Source organism: Urocampus carinirostris, chromosome 2 (genome assembly GCF_059441175.1).
Source record: "Urocampus carinirostris isolate Australia breed hairy pipefish chromosome 2, RoL_Ucar_1.0, whole genome shotgun sequence".
NCBI classification, from domain to species: domain Eukaryota; kingdom Metazoa; phylum Chordata; class Actinopteri; order Syngnathiformes; family Syngnathidae; genus Urocampus; species Urocampus carinirostris.
The window spans coordinates 14,874,777-14,902,033 of NC_142350.1; the positions used below are offsets into that span (position 1 = coordinate 14,874,777).

A 27,257-nucleotide genomic window follows, 5' to 3' on the forward strand; every position below is an offset into this window, starting at 1 on the left:
ATTCGAGTTGAAAAATGAAACTCTTTTTTTTTTGAGTCAAAACATTTTAATGCAGAAAAGCAGATTGAAAAGAAAATTTTAAAAAGTCAGCATTAAGACATGTAAAAGGTTGATACTCAAGTTTGGAAAATACGTCAGTTAATAATAGTATAAATATGGTTATATTGCACAGATTGGCGCATTTCTTTTCAAAAGGCGGAAAAGTTGTATAAAAAAAACATGAACAACAGCAATTGCATTGTCCGTTTGGTCCTAACATCACTGTGCAAGCATAAAATGGGTCAGGGGTTATAAAGGGGAGAAGGGTGTGGAGGAAATACTGTGTGTATAACACGCACCCTAAACCTTTAATTCTAAATCAATATAAAATGTAGTTTGACTTTTTCTTAACTCAAACCAAGCCTTGAGACAAACGTTGTTGAATATGTGCGGCCATGATTACAATCATGTATTGAATTGCAACATAAACAATGAACACAATCCCAACATAACATTTACAATGTACTGTATTTAATCAAAGTCTAATCCTTAATCAGATACACTAAATGGTCAATTTCCTCTTCGTGCTTTATTGCGTTTATTTGTTTATCTTTCAAGACAACCTTGTTTTCTTTATTTCCCAACATTTGTCTCTGGTACCGTGAATGAAAATTCAATGCCTTTTTGTATGCTATCTGTACCACTGGTGGTCTAGCGCAGTGTTTTTCAACCTTTTTCGAAGCAAGGTACACTTTTATTTATAAAAAAAGTTCTGAGGCACACCGTCCGTCGAAAATGTTTCACTGTACTAACTCATAAGCAGATAATTAGTATATAAAAAGAAGAAAATAATACTTAAAATAAAAAAGACTGATGTGCTTTATGTTTCAATTTTTTTACAGTGCCATCTTAAACCGCATAGTTAAACAAATTAAGTTATTAAATGTACTGTGCTACCTCATGAGCAGATAATTAGTATATAAAAAGTATATAAAAATCTACAGCCACCTATTGATATGGATGACTATTACAATGCCTTGTCTAAAGATAGCAAAAATACTGAATAATGGCCTGATTTTTTGGAAAGATAAAATTGGGCAAATTCCAGCGGCACACTAGATTGAAAAACACTGGTCTAGTGGTTAAAATTCAGCACCCTCAGTGTCAACCTCGATCTGAATTTTATTTCATTTTATTTTAGGATTCTGTTCAGCAATAGTTTTTGACTTATCCTTCGACAAATACGTAAAACCTTGTGTATAACGCGCACCCAAATTTTGAGTTTGTTTTTGGGTTAAAACAATATGCGTGACATACAGGAAAAAATACAGTACTTTCCCCACGCAAACTACACTGATTTTCATTCAAACGCTCCGCCACACACACCGATTCACTCTCTGTGTAATCTTACGATCTATAACCTTTACCCTTTTAAAACATGTTCTCCCCGGAGCTACACAATTCACATAAGTCACCCCTTTTGACTTCCAAATGGGGATTTTCTTCTCAAGGAGAGATTTTTATGCCTGATTGAAGACTTACTCATTGATTTCTAAAACAGCAAAGCGGTTTGACCCTGTATCTCCCCTGCTCCCTCGTCCTCTCCTGTCGCCTACCATTACTTTTCCTCTTCTTCCCGACTTGCCGCTTGGACCTGCCAAAGAAGGCATAGGCTTACGGCCGCAGTTCTTCACGGCATTTATCAGGATGGAGAAGATATCGTAAGAGAAGTTGGGCAGCATATTTTCGACTGTTCCGCCCTTTTTCAGATGGTTGAGAACACCGTGCACCAAGGTACCACTGAACAAACTGAAAGAAAGGGAGGAATTAATATAATAAGTTCAGGAATTGATTGGTGGGCCGCTGGTATTATGTAGTACTGACGGAAACCCAACACTACAGTGCCTAGAGAAAGTATGGCCCAGCAGAAAACTTTTGTCATTTTGTCACATTTCAGACTTCAAACTTAAAAGCTACAATAAATAAAATATTCTATGAAAATCAACATGTGAGACACGATCGTGAAGTGCAACTAAATTATTTCAGAATTAAAAATTATATTTACGACAACAAAAATGAAACGTATGCTCTGAGAAAATATTGGGGCTATGTTCTTGTTGGCTAACAGTAACAAACAAAATGCATTTAGTCTCATTTTTAAATGCACCTGCTCTGTGACGTCTGTGAAAGCAGACACTGGAGAACAGCATTATGAAGACCAAAGAACACACCAGTCAGGTCCCAGATAAAGTTATGGAAAAGTTCAAAGCAGGAATGGGATACAACAGATCTTACAACATTTACACATCTCCTGGTGCACTGTGCAAGAAATATAATAAAAGATGGAGAAAGCATAAAACCACTGCAGATCTACCAAGACCTGGCCATCTCTCTAAACTTTCTCCCCAGACAAGGAGAAAACTAATCAGAGAAGCAACCACGAGACCCATGATCACAATGGATGACCTGCATGCATAAACAGCCAGGGTGAGACAATCTGTGAAAAAGACAACTATTAGTCTTACTTTGTGTAAATCTATCTCTTTATGGAAGAGTGGCAAAAAGAAAGCCCTTTCTGAGAGAATACCATAAAAAGGCCCGTTTGGCGTTTGCAAGAAGCTGCATAGAAGACACAAATAACATGTGGAACAAGGTGCTTTGACCAAAATTGAACTTTTTGGGCTGAATGCAAAACATTGTTTGGCGCAAGAGCAACACTGTACATCACCTGGAAAAAAAACACCGCCACTGTCAAACAGGAAACATAACCAAAAAGACTTGTGGGTGGTAGCGCAGAATAAGGAGGTCATACAAAATATTAACTCAAAGATGGCCAACATTTTATAACACATACGTTTAAATTTTTTATATTAGCTCAATATAAACTGTATGATAAATGTGCTTTCTTTTCACAATTATGTCTCACATGTTAATTTTTAGCAAATATTTATCGTTGTTTACAAGTTTGAAGCCTGAAACATGGTAATCTGTCAAATAGTGTTTGGAGGGGCCGATATTTTTGCAAGGCATCTTACTTGCTAAAATTTTTGTGAGCAGCTCAAAAGTCAAAATAATTTTATCATCTTACTGTAAAAGACAAACTTGATCCAATGGCATCAGCAATAGTTGATTCAAACACTGAGCGCTCCAGAGGCAGGCCTGCCATTGGCTAAAGCTGTGAGCTCCGCTCACATCCATTTGCCTGGAAGACGAGCGCTTTTGCACCAATTGACGGATCAAAATCTGCCGTGGCTGCTTGTCCTGCGGAACTGCAAATGAAGACAAAAAGAATTAAGTGGAGATATTTTGGGGAAGTTGACACCACATATTAAGGATGCCAAGTTTTTTTAAAATAAAAATGTAGTATTACCGTAAAATCCGGACTATAGAGCGCACCTGATTATAAGCCGCACCCACCCCATTTTAAGGGTATAATCGCCTTTGTACTTACACAAGCCGCACCTGTACATAAGCCGCATGCGCCCACATCAAAACATGTAACACACTCACAAAACTAACCCAAACTCGACCCGCAATTGAAGGGGGGTTTTTAAGGGTTATTGATCTATCTTCGTTATTCATTATCCATTATCCGTTATCGGTCAGTTCATAATACGCTACAAAGCCTAGGAGCCGGGACACTTACTCTCAGCCAAAAGGCCAAGCTAAGGTCCTAGCCCTAAAGCCTTGCTGCGATCATTGCGAATGCACCGTTCCCGGAGGTACTGCAATACCGGGCCGACCCGCAATTGAAACTGAATATAGAGTACACAGTCCAAAAGCCAAACCAGCAAAGTAAACGAAAATTGATTCCGGTAGTTAAGAATTAATGCAAACCTGTAGAGTCCAGGTCCCGTTAAAAATAATCAAAGGAAAAAATATATACATTTCCAAAGGTATGGGTGGGAAAAATATATATCCACTATTGTCCGCTGCGTCCACAAACACGTCTCACCTTTACCTCCACTTCCCATCAGCCCCCGTTTTTGATTCGCCCGTGGGAAAACATATCAGAATAAGTCTCTAAAATAAATACATTACAAAAAATATACAGTTGCAAATACATATTATACATGGTTACACATATTTACAAAGTAAGACGGTACACCGAGAGAGTTTTCAAAGCTTTAATATTAATATTATAACTTTCACCCCAAACCGTGTCTGTGAAGGGTAGCAAAACGCTACTCGGAACATGCTCACAACTCAGTACTCAGATCTGTTAAAAAAACATAACGTGCTTGTAGTAAGCACGGTAAACCATCCGCATCTCCCTCCTTATATCTGACATCATCAAAGTCGTCTTCCTTCTGTATGGGAAAGTGACTTTGTCATGTAGACGTCATCCCACGCTCCCTGAATCAAAAGCACGCTAGCGTCACGCTCTCAAAGCAAAGTTCACGTGCGGTAGCTATGTTTTCTTCTATATCGGACTGTTCGATTGTGTTTAGCTTGGAAATTGCGTCATGTGCCTTTCTTTTTGCGATTTGCAAGATGAGAACATGTCTACGCTAATTTAATCTATGCATAAGCTAAGAAGTTGCAGTCTAAATCTTACCTTTTGTACTCGAGCGCCGCTGGCGGCCGTTAGAAAAATTACATAAATTGGCCGCATCACTGAATAAGCCGCAGGGTTGAAAGTTTGGGGAAAAAGTAGCGGCTTATAGTCCGGAATTTACGGTACTTCCTCATTAGCAGATGCTTTCGCTCATTTTAAGTATGGTTAGTTAGTTTCTAGTACTCTTCCAACTTGTTTATTGTGTAAAATTTGTTTTAAAATTGGCAGATTTTTTTTCCTCATTTTAAGTGTTATTTACGTATTGTTTAAAGAAATCTGAAATAAGCATTAAAAAAAAAAAATTCGTGTGTCAACTGGCTTTGGTTGTACACTCAACGGCCACTTTATTAGGTACACACAATGCTAGCAACAGGATGGACCCCCTTTTTCCTTCTGAACTGCCTCAATTCTTCGTGGCATAGATTCCACATTCTGATTGGCTATACAGCCTTACACTTATTATTATTTTGCATTACAGTAGTTATTTGTAGAAGAAAAAAAATAACAATTTTGACCGTACTTTAAATGTTTTGTCCTTTGGTTTCAGTGTATAATAAAGTACTTAATTATCAAAAAAAATTAGATTTCTACTTCATAGATTTGCCCTATCACATGTTGCTTTTCAAACGTAACCCCTAGCACAACCTAAAGATAACCAAACCGTATATTGCACTTCAAAGTAAGACTGGTATCGGAGAGAAACCTGCCATCATTACTATTCCATTTTAGGAAAGGTTAAAATATTGATGAAATTGTTTAGGAAGTTAAATAACAGTTCGCAAAAATATCTTTTTTAATTGATAGTAAAATATAAAAAAGTAAAATGTAAAAAATAATGAGTATCTTGCAATGGGGTAAGATTTTGTATTTTTGGGGGATTACCTTTATCAAATATACATGGTTTGAAAAATCAAATTTTGAACCAAAAACTATAACACTAACCTTGAATTTTGTAGTTTACGATTCCATTCTGCTCCATCATAACAAGCTCTCCATAAACCATCCCCACAATCAATGCTTGGAGATGGAGCTGGGAAGGCTTTGGCACTGCCTGCTGCAGCCAGAAGTTTGTCACGGCGATGGGCAGCAACATATTAGCAGGCACATGGGTCAATGCCGACTGGTTTACCTGCAATACTTCAAAAAGGGTGTTGCGACGAACTCTTTCTGGAACCTCAATAGTTGGAAAGGGTCAGTGGGTGTAATAGAATGGTTAATGAATTCTATTGTGATTAAAAATTGACAATACAGTAAACCATTATCCAGTATTTACAGCGCCTTGCAAAAGTATTGTATACTTTGTACGACCTCCTTTTGTTGCAGTCACAGCCACAAGTCTTTTTGGGTACATTTCTGAGTTTTTGCACAACTTGAAACAGAAATATTTGCCCATTCTTCCTTGCAAAACAGGACAAGTTCTTAAAGGTTTGATGGCATTTTTTGTGCACGGAATCTTTTTAGATCTTTCAACGATTTCTCTATAGGATTGAGGTATGGACATTGGGTTGGCCATTCTAATACCTCTATATTGTTACATTGAAACAGTTCCCCCACAGATTTTTCTTTATGTTTCGGGTCATTGTCCTGTAGGAATGTGAACTTCCACCCATTTCTCAGGTCTGCTGCAAACTCCATCAGATTTTCTGCCATAATCGCCCTGCATTATGTCTAACCCAGTCCCTGCTGAAAAAAAAAAAGAAACCGCAGAGCATGATGCAGTGGTTTTATGCTCTCTCCATTTTGAGATATTTCTCCCATTTGGGGAGATAGGTAAGTTTTGAGAAATTAGTATTTTAGGTCGACATTGGATCATTCAGAAGTCATCAGGGAATTTCTAGATGTCTGAGCTGAAAGAACAGAGGGCCAATATTTCTGCAACACCTACTTTTCCATTTTTTGTTGTAAAAATAATATTGAATGTTGAAATAATTTGGTTCCACTACTAGATTGTGTTGCACATGTTGTTAATTCTATAATATTTTCAGGTTTTTTTAGCTTAAGTCTAAATCGAGAAATGTGGAAATATAACAAAAGTTTCTTGAGGGCCCAATACCTTTGCTAGGCACTGCAATTTATGTAATCAATGCATTTTTTTTTACATTTTTGTTACCTCACTTAAGGTTTCCACATGGAAATGTGATTTCAGCGGCAGTGCGTCCACTCTTTTTCTCTTCAGGTTGAGGTCAATCCGATCAAACTCTTCCACATGCCCGAGAGCAGCGGTTTGTTCTACGCTAATATTTTCTCCCCCCTGAGGGGATTGAAGCAGTAATATCCCGTACACCGCCTGGCGTATAGCCGTAGCGCAAATGTGACTGCTTGCTTGCCTGCTGTTCTCCACCTGAGCGTGCAGGAGCACCCTACGCGTAAGCAAAGCGTCAATCACTAAGGGAGGTAAAAGTCCTCTGGTTGCAGCAGAGGACAAGATTTGGGGTAATGTTTGGCTGTGCCCATCCGGGGTCCTGTGTTCTGTGAACCAACAAGCTAGAGGGCTTTGAGGAGTTACATGATACTCGGTCATAAGTTCCTTTAATTGTGAACTGAGCTCTTGTCCGCCGTTTGCTCCGACGATTCTGCTCACTTCCGCCAAGGCCTTCACCGCATCTGGGAAAGACGACAACCATCGGAGAATGGCGTCCAGGCGGGAGGAGGTCGATTTGCTGTTCCCACGGCTGGTCGATCTTGCCTCGATTATACTTAAGAGCCTTATAGCCTGTTTCGGAGTGCCGTAGTCGTTCCCGGCCAGGACGGCAAAGAGATGGAGTAACTCTGAATTGAGTCCCGCGTAAAAACTGCAGAGGTTCTGAGTTGTGTAGCAACTAGCCTGTATGTAGCAGTGAGGGGATTTTCCATTGACGTTAGTCCAATTGAAGAACTGGAGGGGGAGGTATCCACCTGTGATGACAAAAAATGCACTTTATTATCACAAAAGATAGCGTAAAACAGGTAGGCCTTGCGAGTTTGTGAAGTATTGAGGGAAACCTTAATGCGATGTCACCCTGGTTTTGTGAGTAGCTCATAATTGAGGTAATATTTTGAAACAGGGTTTCCTCCAGAACAGGGTTCGTACACCTTTTTCATGGAAAAATTCAAGAACTTTTTAAGGAATTTCAAAGCCAATTTTCCAATTTCTCTAGGTTTCAGGTAGAAATGGTGATATGTGGATTATATTTTCAGTTGCATGAAGTTCTCTCATTACAATTTACCATTGATAAAGGTCCTGTCAAACAAGCAGCACAGGACCAAATCCTGGCCCACACGCAACCAAAAAGGTTCTTACCCAGTCCCAGCTTAACAAGCAACCTGAGAACCTTCCTGGCCAGTGGCCAAGCGTGATCGAGACAGTGGTGAACCCAGTGGGACACAGCAAGCGACCTCAAAGAAACCTCCAGCCACCCACAGCTTCAAAACACAGCATTTCGTGGTCCTCATTTCGACCAGGTCCCCAGCCTTAAGGGTGCCTCACCGCTCGACCGCCGAGTACATCAAGACTGGATTGTTACCTTCGTCGAACAACAGTCCATCTCATGGTGCTAGGTATTTGTATTGGTGTGAGATTAAGGGGGGATTCTATCAAATTACAATAACTTAATAAATAGGCCATCGTTGTTTTTCATCTAAACGGTACCAATTAAGATTCCAAACTTCAATCTTTGATTTATTTTCTTAATCTTGTTTTGCGTTCTATTCAAGTTTCTTCTGTAGATAGTTAATAAAAGAAAACTCCATAAATCTGAGCGTGTGTGTGTGTGTCTTGATTAGAGTATATTAACCTATCAAAAACAGTAAGTTGCATTGTAGCCAATCTTTTAAATTCTGAGACTAAAAATGTTTTCATTCTGTTTGCCTGATATAATTGTCTTAGAAACAAATGTGGGGCTCCAACAAGGCGAGAATAAACTCGCTCTTCAGTTTAATTGGTTAATCAATTATTTGTTCAAATAATGTATTAACAACAAAAGAATGCTACAGCATTATATTCTAAATTTAGATTTATTTTTTTTAGGATTGTGACATGATCTGTTTATTTTCAGCCAATGTCAATTGTTTTAAGTCTTGTTACCAGGTTTGTTTTTAATTTTCTGGTTTGGATATTTTATTAATTGTTCCTTGACTATTTCTTTGTTACTTTGTTAGTGATTTTGTAATTAAATACCCTCATTTTAGAGCACCATGCCATGGTTTCTGCTTTGCCGTGATTGGGTCCACCTCAAATCATAACAGTTTGTGATTGTAAAACTGCCACAAAGCTCAGCTAAGGCTTGAAATAAAAGCTTTATAATAATAAGCATCAGGATATTGTATCAGAGTAGCTAACATCTTCAGATCGAAAGAGAAAAGTATTTTTATGTCATTTGTAACTTCTAAATGTTATGTGTAGTTCTTGCCTGGAATTTAGTTGTTAATCAAAGTTTTGTCCAATTGCTTTTTTTTTTAGAAAGGTTGTATTTAAGTAGTTTACTGACTCAAAACATTTTGTGGCTTTGAGATTTTGGCCGTTGTGAGTGGAACAGAACTCAGCTACCCACCAACTGTGGTGAATGACTTGACTAAAGATTTACCACGGGTGCATTAAACAAAACAATCACAAGAGGGCAAAGACTATTTTTTTGACGAGGCCTTTACCTGGTAGATCAAAAATATAAAAATCACTGTCGTTGCTCAGAACGGGACATCTCCATTGATGAGCCAAACTAGCAATGTCCCAGTCGGCTTCAGCAAGACACTGGACCAGGAGGACGCGCTTCTGATTGAGGATCTCTACAAAGACCTGCCCTGTGAGGAGGGGGAGAATCGAACCATTGCGTCCACGAGAAAGGCTTTCGGCCTCCCTGATTCTGGACTGGAGACGCTGTTGCAGTGTGTCAAATTTCTTGTTGCTTGGGTCAATCCCTGAAATGAGTTATTAGAATTAAATGACAATGAAAATTAAAATCTACTTCCATATCTTTTTATTACCTCCATCCAGAATCACATACGGCTGAATATTACAGGCCTCAAGGGCAGAGAGGAACTTAAGGACGAGAGATGCAAAGGTGTCATAATCTCCTCCATGTTGCCGGTCCAAACCGTGCTTGAAGTAGAGGTTATGATACAAACTGCAGCCGTCGATAATCAAGCGGCTGTCTCTGAATTTCAGGTCGGAAAGGAAACGACGGTTTCCTTCCACAAAGGTAGTAAGACCATGAACGCCCATTGGATCACAGGTTCTTCAAAGACAAGACAGTTCATTTAAAATTGTATACGTGTGTTAATTAAAAAGTATACATGACATTAAACTGGTGTTCAACTTAATTCAACAACAAAAAAAAACCTTTTAAATAAGACATTTAGGCAAATTCTTTCAAATTTAGGAGAAATTCACCGTTTTGAAGCCTGAATGACTGACCTACAAGAACTCTATAGATCCGAGGAGAAAATGTTTTGGAGGTGGGAAAAGTGGTATAGTGAGATTTCCCAGAGTGAATTGGGCGTTTGAGGTGGCGAGTTTGAGTTGAAATCAGCGTAGTCCGAGCACGGAGGAATACTGTGTAACGCTCATTTGATTTCATCTCATTATCACACTATTTTCATTAAGGGTACCAGAGACAAATGTTAGAGAATGAAGCAAAGAGAAAGTCGTCATGAAAGATGTAAATAAACGCACAAAAGCACGATGAGGGAAGCACCTCTTTGGTTTAAAAGATGATGAATGGGATTTTGAAGGACATGAAACAAATACATTGTAAATTATAGATTGATATTGTTTTTTATAGTTTTGAATAATAATGTATTCAACAATTTTGAGCGTAGAAAAAGTCAAATTGGGAGAACTTTGACCGATAAATTTCGCAAAAAAACCTTTTCCTGTTTTTAAATTGTGCTGTTGGGCTGTGTTGTTTAAACAGAATAGTGTGTTGCGTCACCCTGACCTGAGTGACATGGCCGCTTTCTTGTGTCCCGTTTCATCTGGAGGGTTGAAAGCATGACCAACTTAGGTGCCGAGGTGCCTAACTTGTTTGGGTTGGCCATGGTCCAAAAGTTTTTATGTGTGTTTCTTTGCCATTTTTCCCTTTTTATTTTATATTATTTGTTATTGTATGTGTTTGTCTTTCTGTTGGTCACCCCTCTTGAAAGATATGACCAAGGTAGATAGAAAATTCCTTCAGGGTTTCCTTCAGGCACTCCCGTTTCCTCCCACATTCCAAAAACATGCATGGCAGGTCCAAATTGTCCCTGGGTGTGAATGAGGGAGTGAGTTGTCCGTCTCTGGGTGCCCTGCGACTAGCTGGCAACCAGTTGGGGGTGTCCCCTGCCCACTGCCCAAGGATAGCTGGGATGGGCTCCAACACTCCTGCGACCCCATTGAGGTTAAGTGGTGCAAATCAAGCATTTTCAAGGATTTCAAGCACCCGTAAAAACCCGGGGTATCAGATGCTTTCTAGTGGCCATTTAAAAAGGAGGAACCAAGAGATTAAGGAAGAGCAAATATTATGTTTCGGTTTAACGTTTTTACTTTTATTTTTAAACAATAAAATCTCTTTTAGTAGAGTGAAGACAATTTTAAGTGCTATTAATATCCGTGTCTTTTGACTACTCAATTTTCTGGTGAGAAAGAAACATCACTATACTGCACAACAGAGAAATCGCATTTCCTAACTTTGTCACATTAGTTCACTATTCTAAACCACTAGTCACTGACAGTTTTCAATCGTACTAAATGTACTTTTTGGAGACAAAGATAAGGATTTTACACATTACTCTTAACTTATATCCATGTATTTTCGAGTTCGCCTTACCTTTAATTCCGTGAGTTGACTTCGGCCCGAATTTAGTCCTTGACGCCTTTGTAACGACCCTCAATCATACGCAACACAAAGGTTCACAGACACTCTGTTTATTGCCTGCATTCAGTCAACAAAACAATACAAAAGTCAGGGCATCTGTTCACGACTGCAATCATCTTCAGCGCGATGCTATTTAGCTGAAGCTTCGGCAATGCTTATTGATACGCCGTCGTTAGCGCCATCTATTGAACAAACAGAAGACTGTATTCTTTGTCACGTTGACCGACGGTCTTCTCGCGAGTGAACGCGAGATCCCTTAAGTTAGCATGCGTGCTAGCAAGTTTTGTACTGCAGAATCTCCTTATTATTCTCGATATGTCTGTGGCATCGAACGTTGATTTCCCCGGGGCGAGTCGAACAAGCTCCTGTTTGTCTGTGCATCGGAAAAAAGAAAGCAGTCCGTCCATTTGGTTCTGGGAGAGTCCCGACACTTTGGCTCAGCTGGAGCTAGTGCGCCAGTGGATCGGGAAGTACTACAAAAAGGTAGTTAGCTAGAAGCTAACAAGCTAGCGCCGCCTTCCTGTGGATTGTAAACAAGACGTCCCGTTCAGGGGTTAACGTTGCGTTCAAATGTTCGTATTGCGAACGTCACAATTGTATATTCTCCCTGAAAAATAAATTAACACAATTTAATCGTTGTGATGTGTCCAGTTTGAATGAATAATATAGGCGGAAATACTGCCACACAATTTTCAGTCGGCATTCATATTATTTTTATCATTATTGGAAAAAAATATATAATATTTAGAAATACCTTACTTAATGCTGAATAACGCGCTCTGCTCGTTTTTTAAAAATAAAATAATAGAAATTGCTATAAAACCTTGTTTCATTTTTTCTCATCTCAAACTTTGCTGTTGTGTGCACCAGGCAATTGAACCCGATCCACAGCGGCGAGAACGCCTAATTCTAACCACCAGTGGTATAGATAACATATAAAAGGGCAGTAGATATTAGCTCATGATCACACATTTTTGGTCACAGTACCAGAGGCGAACGTTAATTACGTTTTGTGGTTCACGTTTTACAATAACATTAAATCTGTCACACTGCTTAAAATAGGTGAGTCAAGTCATGTTTATTTGTATAGCCCTTCATCACAATGGCATTATGGATTAGAATGGCTCCAATTGATTATAAATCTAGTTTCTTTATTTTGCTCTAGAATGCTCCAGATAGATGTGTTTGAATATTAAAATGTACACAATTTTCTTCCACCCACCAGGGTTTTACTAAATTTGATGATTAGGTATTTTTATCTTCACCGAATCTCTTTTTGCAGTCTGTGTTGGTAGACGCTCCATCATGTCAGGCGCTGGGTGCATTGACCCTGCAGCTCCTCCAGTTTCAAGAAGATGCATTTGGCAGACAAGCATCAAATCCTGCCCGCAGCAAACTACCCGTAAGCCCATTCCTGCAGCATTAGAAAAATATGATGACTCTTCATAAACAAAATAGGGATATTATGAATGAAAAGCATATATCACTCTGTAGACTCAGTGTTTCATGGACCTGCGACCAGGAGGGGGGCTCAGTCACATTTTGGGTTCTGCTTACTTGTTCAAATCAGAGCATGGCTGGTGAGTCACAAACTGATTCTTTCCTACCTGTGATTATCAATCACTGGATCTTCGCTTTTCCTTTTCACAGGCGAAGGTTTGACTTCCAAAATCCATCAAGGACTGAAAGGAACTTTGAAATGTTTGATGCAATTGAAAGTGCGCTCTTACAGGTAACACATTGTAATAAAGAAATACTATATAGAGTAACATAATTGAGAATTTTGTTGTTTTTTTGTGTGTTTCAACAGCACAATTGTCTGTCACATCCGGTGGTTTATTTGGATCCGTCTCTGGATCCAGAGCTAGCTAGTAGAGTTAGCGGTGTTGTTACAAAACACCAGGTGATACAAAATAATTTCTCTTTTTTACTAATATTATTCCGGCTCGGTCTAAACTGTCTAGGCTTTGCTTTTTTTCCTATTCAGGGCACAATTAGTGTAGACAGAAGTTTGGCTAGTCACCACGTTTATCCAACGCTCTCTTCCACAGAGGACGGTGAGTGTAAGCATTTAAGTCTTTCAACCCCATAACGTATAAATACATTTTCTGGGGCATTGTCCCCAAATGCCAAAACGTAAAATTATGTTTTTTTTTTTGTTTTTTTTGTTTTGTTTTTTGTAAAGTATTTCTAAGTGTTTGGTGCAGCACATCAGTAAGTCTGAAGCCTCAAGGAATTATTTCAATATGACCAATCACTATTAGATGGCAGGTTTGGCTTTGATCAGATTGTTGTCCATACATCGAGGAAGTCCCCACTTTGTTTTCTGTATCCAGGGATTGAGGGTGCGTAGACGGCCCCCGAGTAGGCGTACTGAAGCAGTGTGGTGAGATAAGCAAATATATGGATTAGGACGGACAGACTTTAAACAGAGCTTTTTTTTTCCTTTCTAAAAAAAAAAAAAGGATGACGAAGTCCCTTTGTCGTCGTCTGGGCAGAAAGGGATGTTATTTTGTGCATGTCGGCAGTAACGTCATAGCCATGGTGACCGAAATAGTGTGATAACGTCACCAGAAACATCAGGTGCTGAAAAGTTCTTGCAAAGTTTATTCACGGTTCATTCATAAGGTCAGGGTAATTGCAATTAATTTTTATTTTGCAGGCAAATTGCCCTTGTGTTTATGGAAAGCATTGTTTAGATATTGGAGGTACTGTATCACAAATGCAAAAAAAGAAAGCACCAAAGTGAAAATTCAGCTTGAAATGCGCCCTTTCACAAAAAGTCGTTTTTCTCATAAGTTTTTCCAAGAAACTTAGCAATGTTCAACTGTTTTTTACTAAACAATGGTAAAAGCTAAAAAACAATATAGATACAGAACTACATTTTCTATAGGCCTTTAAAAATGAGTCAAAAAGACAAAAATCATCCCATTGGAGAGAAGCTTGTGGCGTTGAAAGAGTTAATAACAAAATGTATTCCCATGAAAACAGATATTAATGTAATGTATTTGCTTTCTAGATGGATGGGTTCGTCCCGTCATGCAAAAACAAAGCCTATCTCTGGTGCATTGGGGTATGCACCCTGACAGGTATGAGCCAGTGTACATACATTTAATTTTAAAATAAAAGCACTCGTGAGTTTTTTCTTTTGTTTTTTAAAATTATTTTTTAGTTATGACACCTGGTTGCCATCGAGTGATGTATGCGGAGAAGTCGAAGAGCCTCCTCATTTAGAGAAACCGTGGAGGGTGAGCAGAATTTCTGAGTGGTCATATAATAATAATAATTGTAAAAATGTATAGTATATCTCTCTATGTATATAAATATATATATATATATACCGTAAATTCCGGACTATAAGCCGCTACTTTTTTCCCAAACGTTCAACCCTGCTGCTTATTCAGTGATGCGGCCAATTTATGTAATTTTTCTAAGGGCCGGCAGTGGCGCTCGAGTACAAAAGGTAAGATTTAGACCGGTGGAATATATGCACCGAGGAAGACTGCAACTTCTTGGCTTGACTAGCGGCGAGAAATCTTTCACTAAAACTGTCCGCATGCGAAAGGCAACTTTTTCGGAAGTCTTCCAGTGGATCCTGTCAGCGCGGGGCAGCATATAAAAATCCACCATCACCAACGGGTTCCGAAAAGCCGGTCTGCTGCGTAGTGACGAAGGGGAGGGCACAAAATCAGGAGTGAATGGGAGCGTGGGATGACGTTTATATGACAACGTTTCTTTCCGACACTGAGGAAGACGACTTTGATGGCTTCAGTTCTAAGGAGGAAGATGAGGACGGTTTACCGAGATTTTTACAAGTACGGTATGTTTTTTTTAACAGACCCGTTTACTGTGTTGTGAGCGTGTTGCTATCGTGTTGCTACCTGTTTGGCACCGTTTGGGATGAAAGTTATATTATTATTATTAAAGCTATGAAAACTCTCTCGGTGTACCGTCTTTCTTTGTAAATATGTGTAACCATGTATAATCTGTATTCGCATCTGTATATTTTTGTAATGTATTTATTTTAGAGACTTATTCTGATATGTTTTGTACGGGCGAATCAAAAAGAAGGGACGAAATCCATGGGGGCTGACGGGAAGTGGAGTAAACGTGAGACGTGTTTGTGGACGTGGCGGACAATAGTGGATACATATTTTTCCCACCCTTACCTTTGGAAATATACACATTTTTCCTTGGATTACTTTCAACGGGACCCGGACGGTGCAAGACTGCATCAAACCTTAAGTACCGGTATAATTTTCCATTCATTTTGCCGGCTGTGTACTTTAATGAAGGACATTCAGTTTCAATTGCGGGACCTTAAGTCGGGTTTGGATTAATTTTGTCTTTGTGTTACATTTTTTAATGTGGGCGGATGCGGCTTATATACAGGTGCGGCTTGTGTAAGTACAAAATCGTTTTTTCTCTTAAAATGTTGGGTGCGGCTTATAATCAGGTGCGCTCTATAGTCCGGAATTTACGGTGTATATATAATATTATATGCTGTCTTAAAATATAAACCACCCCATACACTTATCGGTAATATTCATTTCAACTTATTATTCCAAAAATTGAGGTTGAACCCTGAGCTTAATTTTGTGTTGGGTTTTAGGTCCACGCTGGCTTCTTCTTGGACACAGACGTTTTTAATGAATGGATGAACGAGGAAGATTATTTTGTGACCGAAGGGAACGTGCCTGTAATATTTCGACAGCGTGTTCACTTACGAGATGAGCAGGTCTGTTACACCATTTAAACTTTATAGAAATATAGATTGTTATTTTGAACGTTTTTACTTTGTTCATGCCTTTATTTGTAATTAGAAAAATAAAACAGACATTAAAACAGGTAGCAAACATAAAAATCAAGAAAAATATACATGTTGACAATTTCAGGAAATCATTTATTTTATTTTTATTTTCAATTTTATTTTATTTATTTAATTTTTTAAATTTATTTATTTATTATTTTTGTATTTATTTTATTTTATATGTTTTAAAAAATTGCCTTTCCTATAAATAAATAAAATACAATTCATGTCTGACTCAGGATGTGAAATCAACACCCTTCAAAAAGAGAAGACGCTCTCCATCCCCCTTGTTGGAAGCTAGAAAGAAAGGAAAAAAGGGGTACATACATTCCAAATTTGATCCTGTTTGCGGGCTTGTTAATTTTGATTTCAATGATGCCATTATTGGATATTTACATAAAGTAGGCGACGTGGCCAACTGGAAGAAGAGCCCGAGGAGGACTTGACCAAAGAAATGGAGGACCCCACTCCTGTTCCAAATATGGAAGAAATTATCTTACCCAAGATTGGTAAAGTACTATAATAATCAATATCTACAATAATATAATACCATATATATATATATATATATAGAATATGGTTTGATCCCTTAACAACTTGGGTAGTAGGAGCACCATCTCATTTGGGTTTGTCTTGGGAAAGTACACCCTGGTGGCGCCCATATGTATGCATGTATATATATATATATATATATATATATATATATATATATATATATATATATATAATGTATATGTGTGTGTGTGTAATTATATGTATCAATTTTCTGCGCCACTTATCCTCTCTAGAGTCGCGGGGGTGCTGGAGCCCATCGCAGCCATCTTCGGGCAGTTGGCAGGGGACACCCTGAGCAGTTTGCCAGCCAGTCGCAGGGCACACAGAGACAGACAACCATTCACTCACTCATTCACACCTAGGGCCATTTTTCGATTCACTAGTTGACCAGCCATGCATTTTGAAATGTGGGAGGAAACCAGAGTGCCTGGAGGAAACCCACTTAGGCATGATGAGAACATGCAAATTCCACATAGGGAGGCTGCGGTAGCTGGAATTGAACCCTGGACCTCTGCACTGTGGCGGCAGGCACACTAACCACCCAGCCGCCATATAATATTTATATAATATAGATATATATATTGTGTGTGTTTGTGTGTGTATATATATATATATATATATATATATATATTTCTCCATCTATTATCTGCACCGCTTATCCGCAGTAGGGTTGCGGGGGTGCTGGAGCCCATCCCAGCTATCTGCGGGGAGTGGGCAGGGGAAACCCTGAACTGGTTGCCAGCCAGTCCATATATAAATATAATATATATATATATAATTTCCTTCTCCTTGTCACTTCTTCTCCAGTTTTGCTCCACCCACGACTGCTGAATTATCCAACCTCATACTCAAATCCAAGCCCACCACTTGCCAGCTCGATCCCCTCCCTTCATCCCTTGTTAAATCCTGCCTCCCTTCCCTGCTTCCTCTCATATCTGCCATTATCCACTCCTCACTCTCTTCTGGTATTGTCCCATCACTTTTCAAAACCGCTGCTGTTACCCCTACGCTGAAAAAACATGGTGCTGACCCCAACAACTTTGACAACCTCCCCCCCATCTCCAACCTTCCATTTATTTCAAAAATCCTTGGAAAAACTGTTGCTGCTCAACTCCACTCGCACCTGACCCTCCACTCTCTCTATGAGCCCTTTCAGTCTGGTTTCCGCCCCCGCCACAGCACAGAGACTGCCCTAATCCGTATTGTAAATGATCTCCTCATAGCATCTGACTCCGGTTTAGTCTCCATCCTCATCCTCCTATACTTGAGCGCCGCCTTCGACACTATCTCTCACCCTATCCTCCTCAATAAACTCTCCTCCATTGGTCTCACCCATACTCCCCTCAGTTGGTTCCATTCGTACCTCACTGGCCGCACTCAGTTTGTCCAGCTGAAATCCTTCACCTCAAAGCCCTCCCTAGTCACCACAGGTGTTCCCCAGGGATCTGTCTTAGGTCCTCTTCTCTTCATCGTCTACCTCTTGCCTCTTGGTCATATCCTCCGCAAATTTAATATCCACTTTCACTGCTTTGCTGATGACACCCAACTCTACCTCTCCTGCAAACCAAACTCCATACTCCCACCTCCCTCCCTCACCTCTTGCCTTTCTGAACTCAAAACATGGTTCACAACAAACTTTCTTAAATTAAATGCCAATAAAACAGAATTCCTCCTTCTTGGCACCAAATCCACTTTATCCAAAGTAAACAATTTCTCTCTCAACATCGACAGCTCCTTAGTGTCCCCCTCCCCCCAGGTCAAGAGTCTGGGTGTCATCCTGGATAGCATGCTTACCTTCCACTCACATATCAACACCATCACCCGCACTGCTTATTTCCACCTCCGCAATATTACCAGACTCCGCCCTTCCCTCACCCCCCGCACCACTGCTATTCTCGTCCACAGTCTTGTCACATCCCGCCTTGACTACTGCAATGCTCTCCTCTTCGGCCTTCCTCAAAAGTCCCTCCATAAAATTCAGCTGGTTCAAAACGCCTCTGCTCGCATCATCACAAAAACATCTTCCCAGCAGCACATCACCCCCGTTCTCCAACAGCTACACTGGCTTCCTATTCAGCATCGCATCAGCTACAAACTGATCCTGTATACATATATGGCCATTGACAACCTGGCTCCTCCTTACCTGTCCGACCTTCTCCAGGTGCACGTCCCCACTCGCTCCCTCAGATCCTCGTCCTCCCTCCGACTGTCAGTGCCCTCTGCCCATCTGAGCACCATGGGAGCCAGAGCCTTCAGTTGCGCTGCTCCCAAGCTTTGGAACAATCTACCTCCGGACCTCCAAAACTGCACACCTCTCTCCACTTTTAAGTCCCGTCTAAAAACACACCTGTTCAGGACTGCTTACAACACATAGCTTCTCCATTTCCTATGTTTTTATGATTTTATGTCTTGTTTTTATTTATTATTTCGCTTACAACTTTTTAAATTGTATTTTTTTCCATTGTCTGTACAGTGTCCTTGGGTGGCCTGAAAGGCGCTTTTAAATAAAATGCATTATTATTATATATATATATATATATATATATATATATTGGCCTATAGAGGGATGGGCAGCACCTGCCCAAGACACACCACGTTAAAATGGTGCTCCTACCACCCTTGTGGTTAAGGCATCCAAGCAACCATATTTTGTTTTTGTAGTTTTTTTTTCCTGTGGAGTGGCTTTTACCAACATAAAATAATTCATTTGACCTAACGATAGTTTCCATGGCACTAACCTATTTGCATTGTTTTTGCAGTCAATTTTAAAAAGGACAGTGAGAATACGCCTGTTAAAGGTGGAATCATGGCTGATCTGGGTAAGTGACCCGTATTTAAAATGAATGCATTGAAAGTAAAAAGAATATCACATATTTTCCAGATGACCAAGACGACGATTTTCCTGGGAGGGTAAAAATGATTCTCATTTAGATATTTGTTTCCATTTTTTTCTGTGTTTAAAAAAAAAAAAGTATGATATGGATTTTTTGGGTAAACTCAGGAGGATGAGGAAGGAAAAGTAGAAATTCCTCGATTGTTAGAGGGAGATGACCACATCACTGAGCAAACCCATCACATCATTATCCCCAGTTACACATCTTGGTTCAACAACAACAGGTGATGAAATAGTGTCTTTATTTTCCCACTTTTATTTGCATATTTTACTGAAAAGCATCTACTTTTTTATCCTCAGTATCCACTCAATAGAGAAACGTGCCCTCCCTGAGTTCTTCAACGGGAAGAACAAGTCAAAATCACCAGAAGTGTGAGTGATGCTAAACTGTAGAACATATTTTAAAAATGTTTACAGATATAATAATAATCTTTCTGATGCATTTCAGCTTCCTGGCCTACCGTAATTTCATGCTGGACACATACCGGCTCAATCCACAAGATTACCTCAGTTCCACATCCTGTCGGCGGAATCTCACCGGAGATGTTTGTTCTATTTTGAGGCACGTGTGCATTGTGTTTATCAATTACGAGTCGTCGAAAGATTTAATTGGATTAATTTGATTTATTTTGATTAAAGGTGGGGTGCGGCGCTTGAGGTGTCCTTTAAAAATTGGATGTATAATGTTTTCTCTGTTAAGTATGAGCTAACAATGCCCAACTGTTTTCAAAGAACCTTTATGTTTTTTTTCCCCACCGCGCCTCTCTTTTTTTTATCTTACTTTTATCACCGCTGTTCCCGGACTTGCAACACATTAGAAAGCAGGCAAGGTGGGAAGAGGTGTTGAGAGTTATTTCATGCTCGTCCCCTGGGATTTTTGTTAGTGTAGTCCGAAAATGGCAAAAGTAAGAAAAGGCCTATTTCAAATGTAGTTCAAACGCCAACCCAAATCCCCAAAAAGATGAAAAGGGAAGAGTTAATTAATTTGTAATTTTAAAAATAATTACAATTTGCTAATAACCAAATCAAGGGTAAAAACTCGAGTTAGGTTTTAATGACTCACTGCTTATGTGCCAATAGTCATTAACCTGTTAACTCTGGTATTTCACAAGTTAGTCACAACCTATGAGTGGATATTTTTGGCATGACCTATGTTTGATTTTCCTTCAAACCGATTCATCAATTATTAATGTTTGAACATTTTGCATGAGATATTACATATCTTTTTTTAGTCAATACTGTACAATGAATACTTGTGAGTTTGGTAGATTGTATTGTTTGAAATCAAATCGTAACATAATAGTTCAGACTTCCTGATGAAATCATTAGGAGCCATAAATAAATAATAATAATCCCATTAATCAAGGTTAGGGTTAACAAGGAATAAAGGAGCCTATCCCAGCTGTCTTTGGGCAGTGGATAGGAGACACCCTGAACTGGTTGCTAGCCAGTCGCAGGGCACACAGAGACAGACAACTCACTCGCTTACTCACACTTAGGGACAATTTTGGTCCGGCCAATTTAACCTGAAATGCATGTTTTTGGAATATGGGAGGAAACCGGAGTGCCCTGAGGAAACCCACCAAAGCATGGGGAGAACATGCAAACTCCACACAGGAAGGTTCGTTCTCATGACCTCAGAACTGTGCGGCACACACGCTTACCACTGCACCGCCGTGCTGCCCTCTAGTGTATCAATCTTCAAAACAAATAAATTGATCTCAGGTATCATTTGTGTCCAGGTTGCACGCGTTTTTAGAGCAATGGGGTTTGATAAACTACCAGGTGGACGCTGAGAGTCGACCGCTTCCCATGGGACCCCCGCCTACTCCGCATTTCAACGTCCTGGTGGACACTCCCTCTGGCCTGGCACCTTTGCAGCACAAACCACTGCAGGTATCTGCCAAAATCACAACAAGTACCACAAATCCGATTAACTTATTCAGTGTTGTAACGTATAAATACGTTTTTAGAAGTGTTGTCCCTGAGTGCCAAAACGTTGAAATATGTTTTTTATTTTTTATTTTAAAAAAACTATTGTAAAGGATTTGGTCTCAAGCCTCTGGGAATGATTTCAGTGTAAAAAAAAATCACCATTAAATCTTTGTCCACAAATCGAGAAAGCCCCCCACTTCCCTGTGTTGCTTCCTATATTCAGCGATGAGTGTATTGGCAAGCTACTTGGCGAGTAGGCACAGAAAAGCAGTGTGGTGAGAGAAGTGAAGATGATACAGACATTTAACACTTCAAATTAGAGGTAAGGTCTTGGGCCCGACCCGGGCTTAAAATGTCAATCATTAAGTCTGGCCGGTAGGGCTTGTCTCTCTCGCCGTTTTTCTTTTTTTTCTTTTTTTTTTTTCGTGGACGATCTACACAGCATGAGATCACTTTTACTTAAGTAATTATTTAGATAAAGAAAACGTCTACCAAACTATTAGTTTAACTCAAAATCACTAAATCCAAAGACTTTTTCCTCCTCGGTGTTGGGGTAAAAGACGCGCGGCTTCCTCCTTCCACCTCCTTCACATCAGATGTCAATTTTGCTTCTTGCCAATAGCTTTAGAGCTTTACAAATGATCTTTCTGCTTTTTGGCCAAACCTTTCATTTTTTTGCAGCTTGTAATCTGCAGAATTCGATTTTCTTTTTGGTGCCATTTTATTCAGTTTCACTTTCGTTCTCTGCATATCGCTGATATGCGCACTTTGGTGCCAAACCGCTCATTTAGGCGCTGCACTTGCAGTGCATACTTGATTTGAGGGATTCGGCCTCAAGTAAACCCAAGCTGCGTAGTTAAGCCAAAACGCACAGTTCCGTGACAAAGTACTCACGGCTGGAATAAAGTTACTTTGGCGGCAGATTAAAGTTTCGGGGTTTATTTCGGGCTTGTTTATCAAATCAAGTTAATCCGTCGAGTTTGGGCGGGTTCGGGTTCATATACCGTATTTTCCGCACTATAAGGCGCACCTAAAAGTCTTATTTTTTTAAAAAAACTGACCATGCACCTTATAATACAGTGCGCCTTATATATGGCTCAATATTAAATCGCAAGGTCTCGCAATTTACGCAACAGCCGCCGACTCGATTTTCCCCCGAACGTGGAGTAGTCCGCGGTGTATGCTGGGATTTATATACCGGCGTTTCATTGGCTAACCAATGTGTCAATCATCATTTGAATCGATCGCTATTGGCTAAAGTTATTCGGAGCCTCGGATAGGCTAGAGGGCCGAAACAAACCCTGCAATTGGCCGAAAAAGATGTCTCAATCATCAGTTAAATCGAACGCTATTGGCTGAAGTTATTCAGAGCCTCGGATAGGCTAGAGGGCCAAAACAAACCCTGCAATTGGCCGAAAAAGATGTGTCAATCATCAGTTAAATCGATCGCTATTGGCTGAAGTTATTCGGAGCCTCGGATAGGCTAGAGGGCCAAAACAAACCCTGCAATTGGCCGAAAAAGATGACTGAATAGCAAGCTTGCTAAAGTACGCCATAAAGAAACATGTTTCATAAGTCTGTATTTGTAAATATTTTACTCTACTGGATTTACTTCACTCACGGTTGTAAGAAGACCATGGTTGCGTATCATTATTGAACGTGAGAACTTAGGTGAGCTATGCGGCTTTATATTTTCCCGGTATCTTGTTTTAGAACGATCTTGATGTTGCTGTGATCAGTTGAGTGAATTAAACTCAATTCCAAGTGTTTATTGTCATATGCACAGTAAAGTTGCGAGCGAAAAAGAAAATAGAAACTAAGGAATGGTTGGCATTTCTTGAATCCCAAGACTTTAACTTTCCGAATGATATTTGAAATAATGCATTTGAGTGACATCGTACGGACACCGCATCCGCACGTGTCTACGACACGTATTTGCTTCTTTGCAAGCTTTGGGAATGTTAAGGGGGGAATCAGTTTGACTGAATCATCTGACTGTTTTGTCGAGGTTCCCATTGTAGCGCCTTATAATCCGGTGCGCCTTATCTATGGAAGATATAGGACCAAAAACTATTTTTTGGGGGTGCGCCCTATAACCTGGTGCGCCCTATAGTGCGGAAAATACGGTACCCGGTACTCAGGTCGCGGCGTGCTGAATTTTTTAGGCTTGATCTTGCCTCTACTTCAAAGCTTTTTTTTCTGAAAAAAAGATGACAAAGTCCCTTCGTCATGATCAGGGCAGAGGAGGCTGACGTTTTGTGCACGTCCGCCATGGTGAACGAAATCTTGTGATTACCGGAAACATCGGGCACTGAAAAGCTCATGCATTGTTCATGCATCGTCTGTGCATAAGTTCAGTATTCTTGCAAAAAAATATTATTTTTCAAGCAAAGTGTCCTTGTGTTGTTAATGGAAAGCATTATTTGGATATTGGAGGTACATCAAGAAAGCAAAGAAGTTTTCTTGGAAATTAATATTTTCAAGGAATTTGGAAATGTTCAACTGTTGTTTACTAAACAATGGTACCAGCTGGAAACATACTTTTTTTCTAATGAAAGATTAGGGTGGAAGCTTACGTTTGCTATGTCCCATGCTTATATAGTTAAAAAACTAAATTTTCTGTTGACATAAAATTGTCGTGCAACGGCTCTTTTCCATTTGAGAGAAACATCTGGCATTGAACTAGTAAATATATAACAATCAAAAATAAATACATGCTCGTTTTTATGTTATTAACCAGAGTTGTATGGACAGGGCCTGAAATATTAATTTTATTTTGTAGGTGACAGCATCGCAGCACATGCTGTGCTTCGCAGAAAGGAGCAGAGAGAAGCTTTCGGATTGCCAGACCTTCGGATTGCGCATGGACGTTTACGTTAGGAAACACCCTAAGGTAGTAAAACCAGAAACCAACGATCATTTTTCCATCCATCTCTTTTTCCGACTCCTGATGTTTGCTTTTTGTCTCGTCTCAGACAAAGAGCACTTGCGCCGGACGAGAATGGACAGAGCAAGAGACGCTTCTGTTATTAGAGGTAAGATTGTTTTTATGTATCAGAATACAACGGTACCTTACATTGGAGGAGTTAACAATTTAAGAATATTTTTACAAATTAACATTACAGTACTTACTTTTGTGGTCAATAATTGAAATTCCAATATATACTTAGTTTTTTCTTCATTGATTTGTAAGGCATTTTGATAAACCCCATTGTCATACATTCTACGATATGTAAATATTATACAGTGGGACCTCGCTGCTTCGCGGCTCGACGTTCGCGGCTTCAGAGCTTCGCGGTCTATAATGGTTAATTCATTTTTTTTTTAAGGGGCGTCGCTACTTCGCAGATTGTCACTTTTTGCAGGGTTTTTCGGCAGAACGTCAGCGGACGCGGGATAAGGCGGCCGGTGTTATGCCGAGAAATGTATCATTGCCGAGATTTGCATCCCCCGCCACTATAACCACTTTTACCTTGTTTTATCTCACTTTTATATCACTTTTCGGGAATGTAGTGGCGAACATATAACCAAAACCACTTCGTCTTGCATTTGTTGGGAATGTAATTGCAGCGGGGGTCACTCCCGGGCCGCGCGACGGAGCGAGTTCGGCGGACGCGGCGTCACACGGCGCGACGCAAGAAAATGTGGCGGGCGTGATCGGGCTACCCCCGTAACTGGGGGGAGCACGCTCGTCCGACAACCCCAGTAGCAAAAACGACAGGCGGCGGACGTGCATGGGATCCCCATAACCGTGTCGGTGTCGTGTGTATCGCGCCCGAAAGTACCCGTGCCACGGGTTAGGGGCTCGCTTGTGGGAGCGACCGAATGGCACCCGTGGTGCGCCGCAAGTAAAAACCTGTCGTGAATTTGTCTCCGATCGTCCCAGGCGGACGTAAAATCGCCCAGCTGTACGACTCTTAGCGGTGGATCACTCGGCTCGTGCGTCGATGAAGACCACAGCTAGCTGCGAGAACTAATGTGATTTCCAGCTGCGATTGGCTGGCAACCAGTTCAGGGTGTCCCCTGCCTACTGCCCGGAGATGGCTGGGATGGGCTCCAGCCCCCCCGCGACCCTAATAAGAATAAGCGGTGCAGATAATGAGATGAGTCAAGTCAAGTATAGCCCTAAATCACGAAGAGTCTCAAAGGGCTTCACAGATTATTACACTATATTACACAGACTATTTTTCAGCCGACGAGAAGAGTAGGTTATTCATATGCTATGGAGTAGAAGTGAGTTTTAAGCTTCGCTTTAAACATTTCCACTGAGGTTGCAGATCGGATCTCAGGGGGAAGAGCATTCCACAGCACCGGTGCCCGGATAGAGAACGCTCTCGAACCAGGAGAACACTTCTTTGCTCTTGGGATCACCAGAAGACCGGCACTCTCAGATCGTAGGCTTCGGACCGGAACATAGGGGGAAATCAGATCCGAAAGATAAGATGGAGCAATTCCATGTATGATTTTGTATAATACTAAGAGAACCTTGAAATCACATCTAAGGCTAACTGGGAGCCAATGCGCTATATAAATGCAGATCATTTAATTTCATTTTTTTTTCTTTTTTTTTGGGGGGGGGGTGGGGTTGCGCCGCTACTTCGCGGATTTTCACTAATCGCGGGTGGTTTTGGTCCCCATTAACCGCGATATCAAAGTCCCACTGTATCTCATTTGAACTCTTAATCATTAAATATTAATAAATAATAATTAAAGTACCATTTCAAAAAGATTCATAACTGATCAATTCCATCACAGTTCCCACGGCGTCCTAAAAACTTCTTAAATTTGATAACAACGAATTAGGGCCTTGAAAAGCTCTTACGTTTAGTTGACAAGTCTTAAAATTAACTCTCAAATGTCTTATCTGCGCGACAGAGCTAATAACTGTATAAGAAGTACACTAACAAAAAAGTGGAACGTTTTATCATAAAATTATTTTTCAAATTCTCCAACTTTATAAATCACTGACTGATAAATGCAATGTGATTTCCGTGTTTTTGGTTATGCAGAGTTACGTTGGAGCGTTACGTACAGTGTGTGTTCGCATATGGCTTATAGGCTCTGAAACTGCTCAACTGATTTTTGTGAAAATTTACACAGTGGGACATTAGGCCTCAGGGAGTGTCTTTAAATAGGTTTTGTGTCAAGGCACCCCCGATTTATACTATCAAAATTGATTAACGTCTGCTTTCACGTACAAGAGGCTCTGGAGCTTCATGCGGCTATGCAGTTATTATTCAGATTCAGATTTACTTTATTGTCATTCGTGCACACGTGTATACAGAACGAAATGTCGATAGATCTGACCCGCACAGTTAACTTGAGCGTCTAACAGATCATTTTGCATTTTTTCATAAATGTATGCCATTATAGTTGCAGTCTGAAATTGCATTTGATGTGAAAAGGTCAAAAAGATCGCTAGATCGTTGTGTATCCCAACAAATACAATGCACTGAATACATTTACCCGTGATCTACAAGTACTACCTTTGCGATCTACTGGTGGATTGCAAGCTACTTAATGAGCACCCTTGCTGTAAACAGCGTATCATAGTCAAAATAACGAACCACCCTGCCATCCTACGCAATCTGTTTGCAGGTGTCCAATATTAAAAACAGAAACGAGCAGGATAAACCAGAATAAGAATTATTTTTATTAACTATATTACATTATTTTTTTCCCTCACGGTATTTTAAGTTC

At 40.1% G+C, this 27,257-nt stretch overlaps 2 protein-coding genes across 4 annotated transcripts in view; one reads left to right on the forward strand and one right to left on the reverse strand.

The window, feature by feature from the left end:
* On the reverse strand, positions 1–11,892 carry aste1b (asteroid structure-specific endonuclease 1b). Its single transcript, XM_088329046.1, has 7 exons — positions 11,317–11,892; positions 9,497–9,747; positions 9,164–9,430; positions 6,648–7,432; positions 5,480–5,711; positions 3,068–3,248; positions 1–1,788 (listed from the first exon to the last, which is right to left on the reverse strand). The coding sequence occupies exons 2-7, from the start codon at positions 9,732–9,734 to the stop codon at positions 1,518–1,520; spliced, it is 1,974 nt and encodes a 657-aa protein (XP_088185172.1). The 5' UTR covers positions 9,735–9,747; positions 11,317–11,892; the 3' UTR covers positions 1–1,517.
* The window catches only part of smarcc1b (SWI/SNF related BAF chromatin remodeling complex subunit C1b), a 25,411-nt gene continuing 9,745 nt past the window's right edge, over positions 11,592–27,257 (forward strand). The window contains exons 1-19 of one of the 3 annotated variants that reach the window (XM_088329045.1): positions 11,592–11,847; positions 12,647–12,766; positions 12,859–12,944; positions 13,015–13,096; positions 13,175–13,267; positions 13,352–13,421; positions 14,384–14,453; positions 14,537–14,612; positions 15,977–16,102; positions 16,414–16,493; positions 16,577–16,683; positions 19,489–19,548; positions 19,611–19,639; positions 19,731–19,846; positions 19,923–19,994; positions 20,071–20,184; positions 21,365–21,518; positions 24,340–24,450; positions 24,533–24,592. In XM_088329045.1, coding sequence (XP_088185171.1) covers positions 11,680–11,847; positions 12,647–12,766; positions 12,859–12,944; positions 13,015–13,096; positions 13,175–13,267; positions 13,352–13,421; positions 14,384–14,453; positions 14,537–14,612; positions 15,977–16,102; positions 16,414–16,493; positions 16,577–16,683; positions 19,489–19,548; positions 19,611–19,639; positions 19,731–19,846; positions 19,923–19,994; positions 20,071–20,184; positions 21,365–21,518; positions 24,340–24,450; positions 24,533–24,592 — 1,794 coding nt within the window. In that variant the 5' untranslated portion in view covers positions 11,592–11,679. The remainder of the gene's footprint in view (positions 11,848–12,646; positions 12,767–12,858; positions 12,945–13,014; positions 13,097–13,174; positions 13,268–13,351; positions 13,422–14,383; positions 14,454–14,536; positions 14,613–15,976; positions 16,103–16,413; positions 16,494–16,576; positions 16,684–19,488; positions 19,549–19,610; positions 19,640–19,730; positions 19,847–19,922; positions 19,995–20,070; positions 20,185–21,364; positions 21,519–24,339; positions 24,451–24,532; positions 24,593–27,257) is intronic. The other 2 variants (XM_088329044.1, XM_088329043.1) reach the window with 2 other exon arrangements.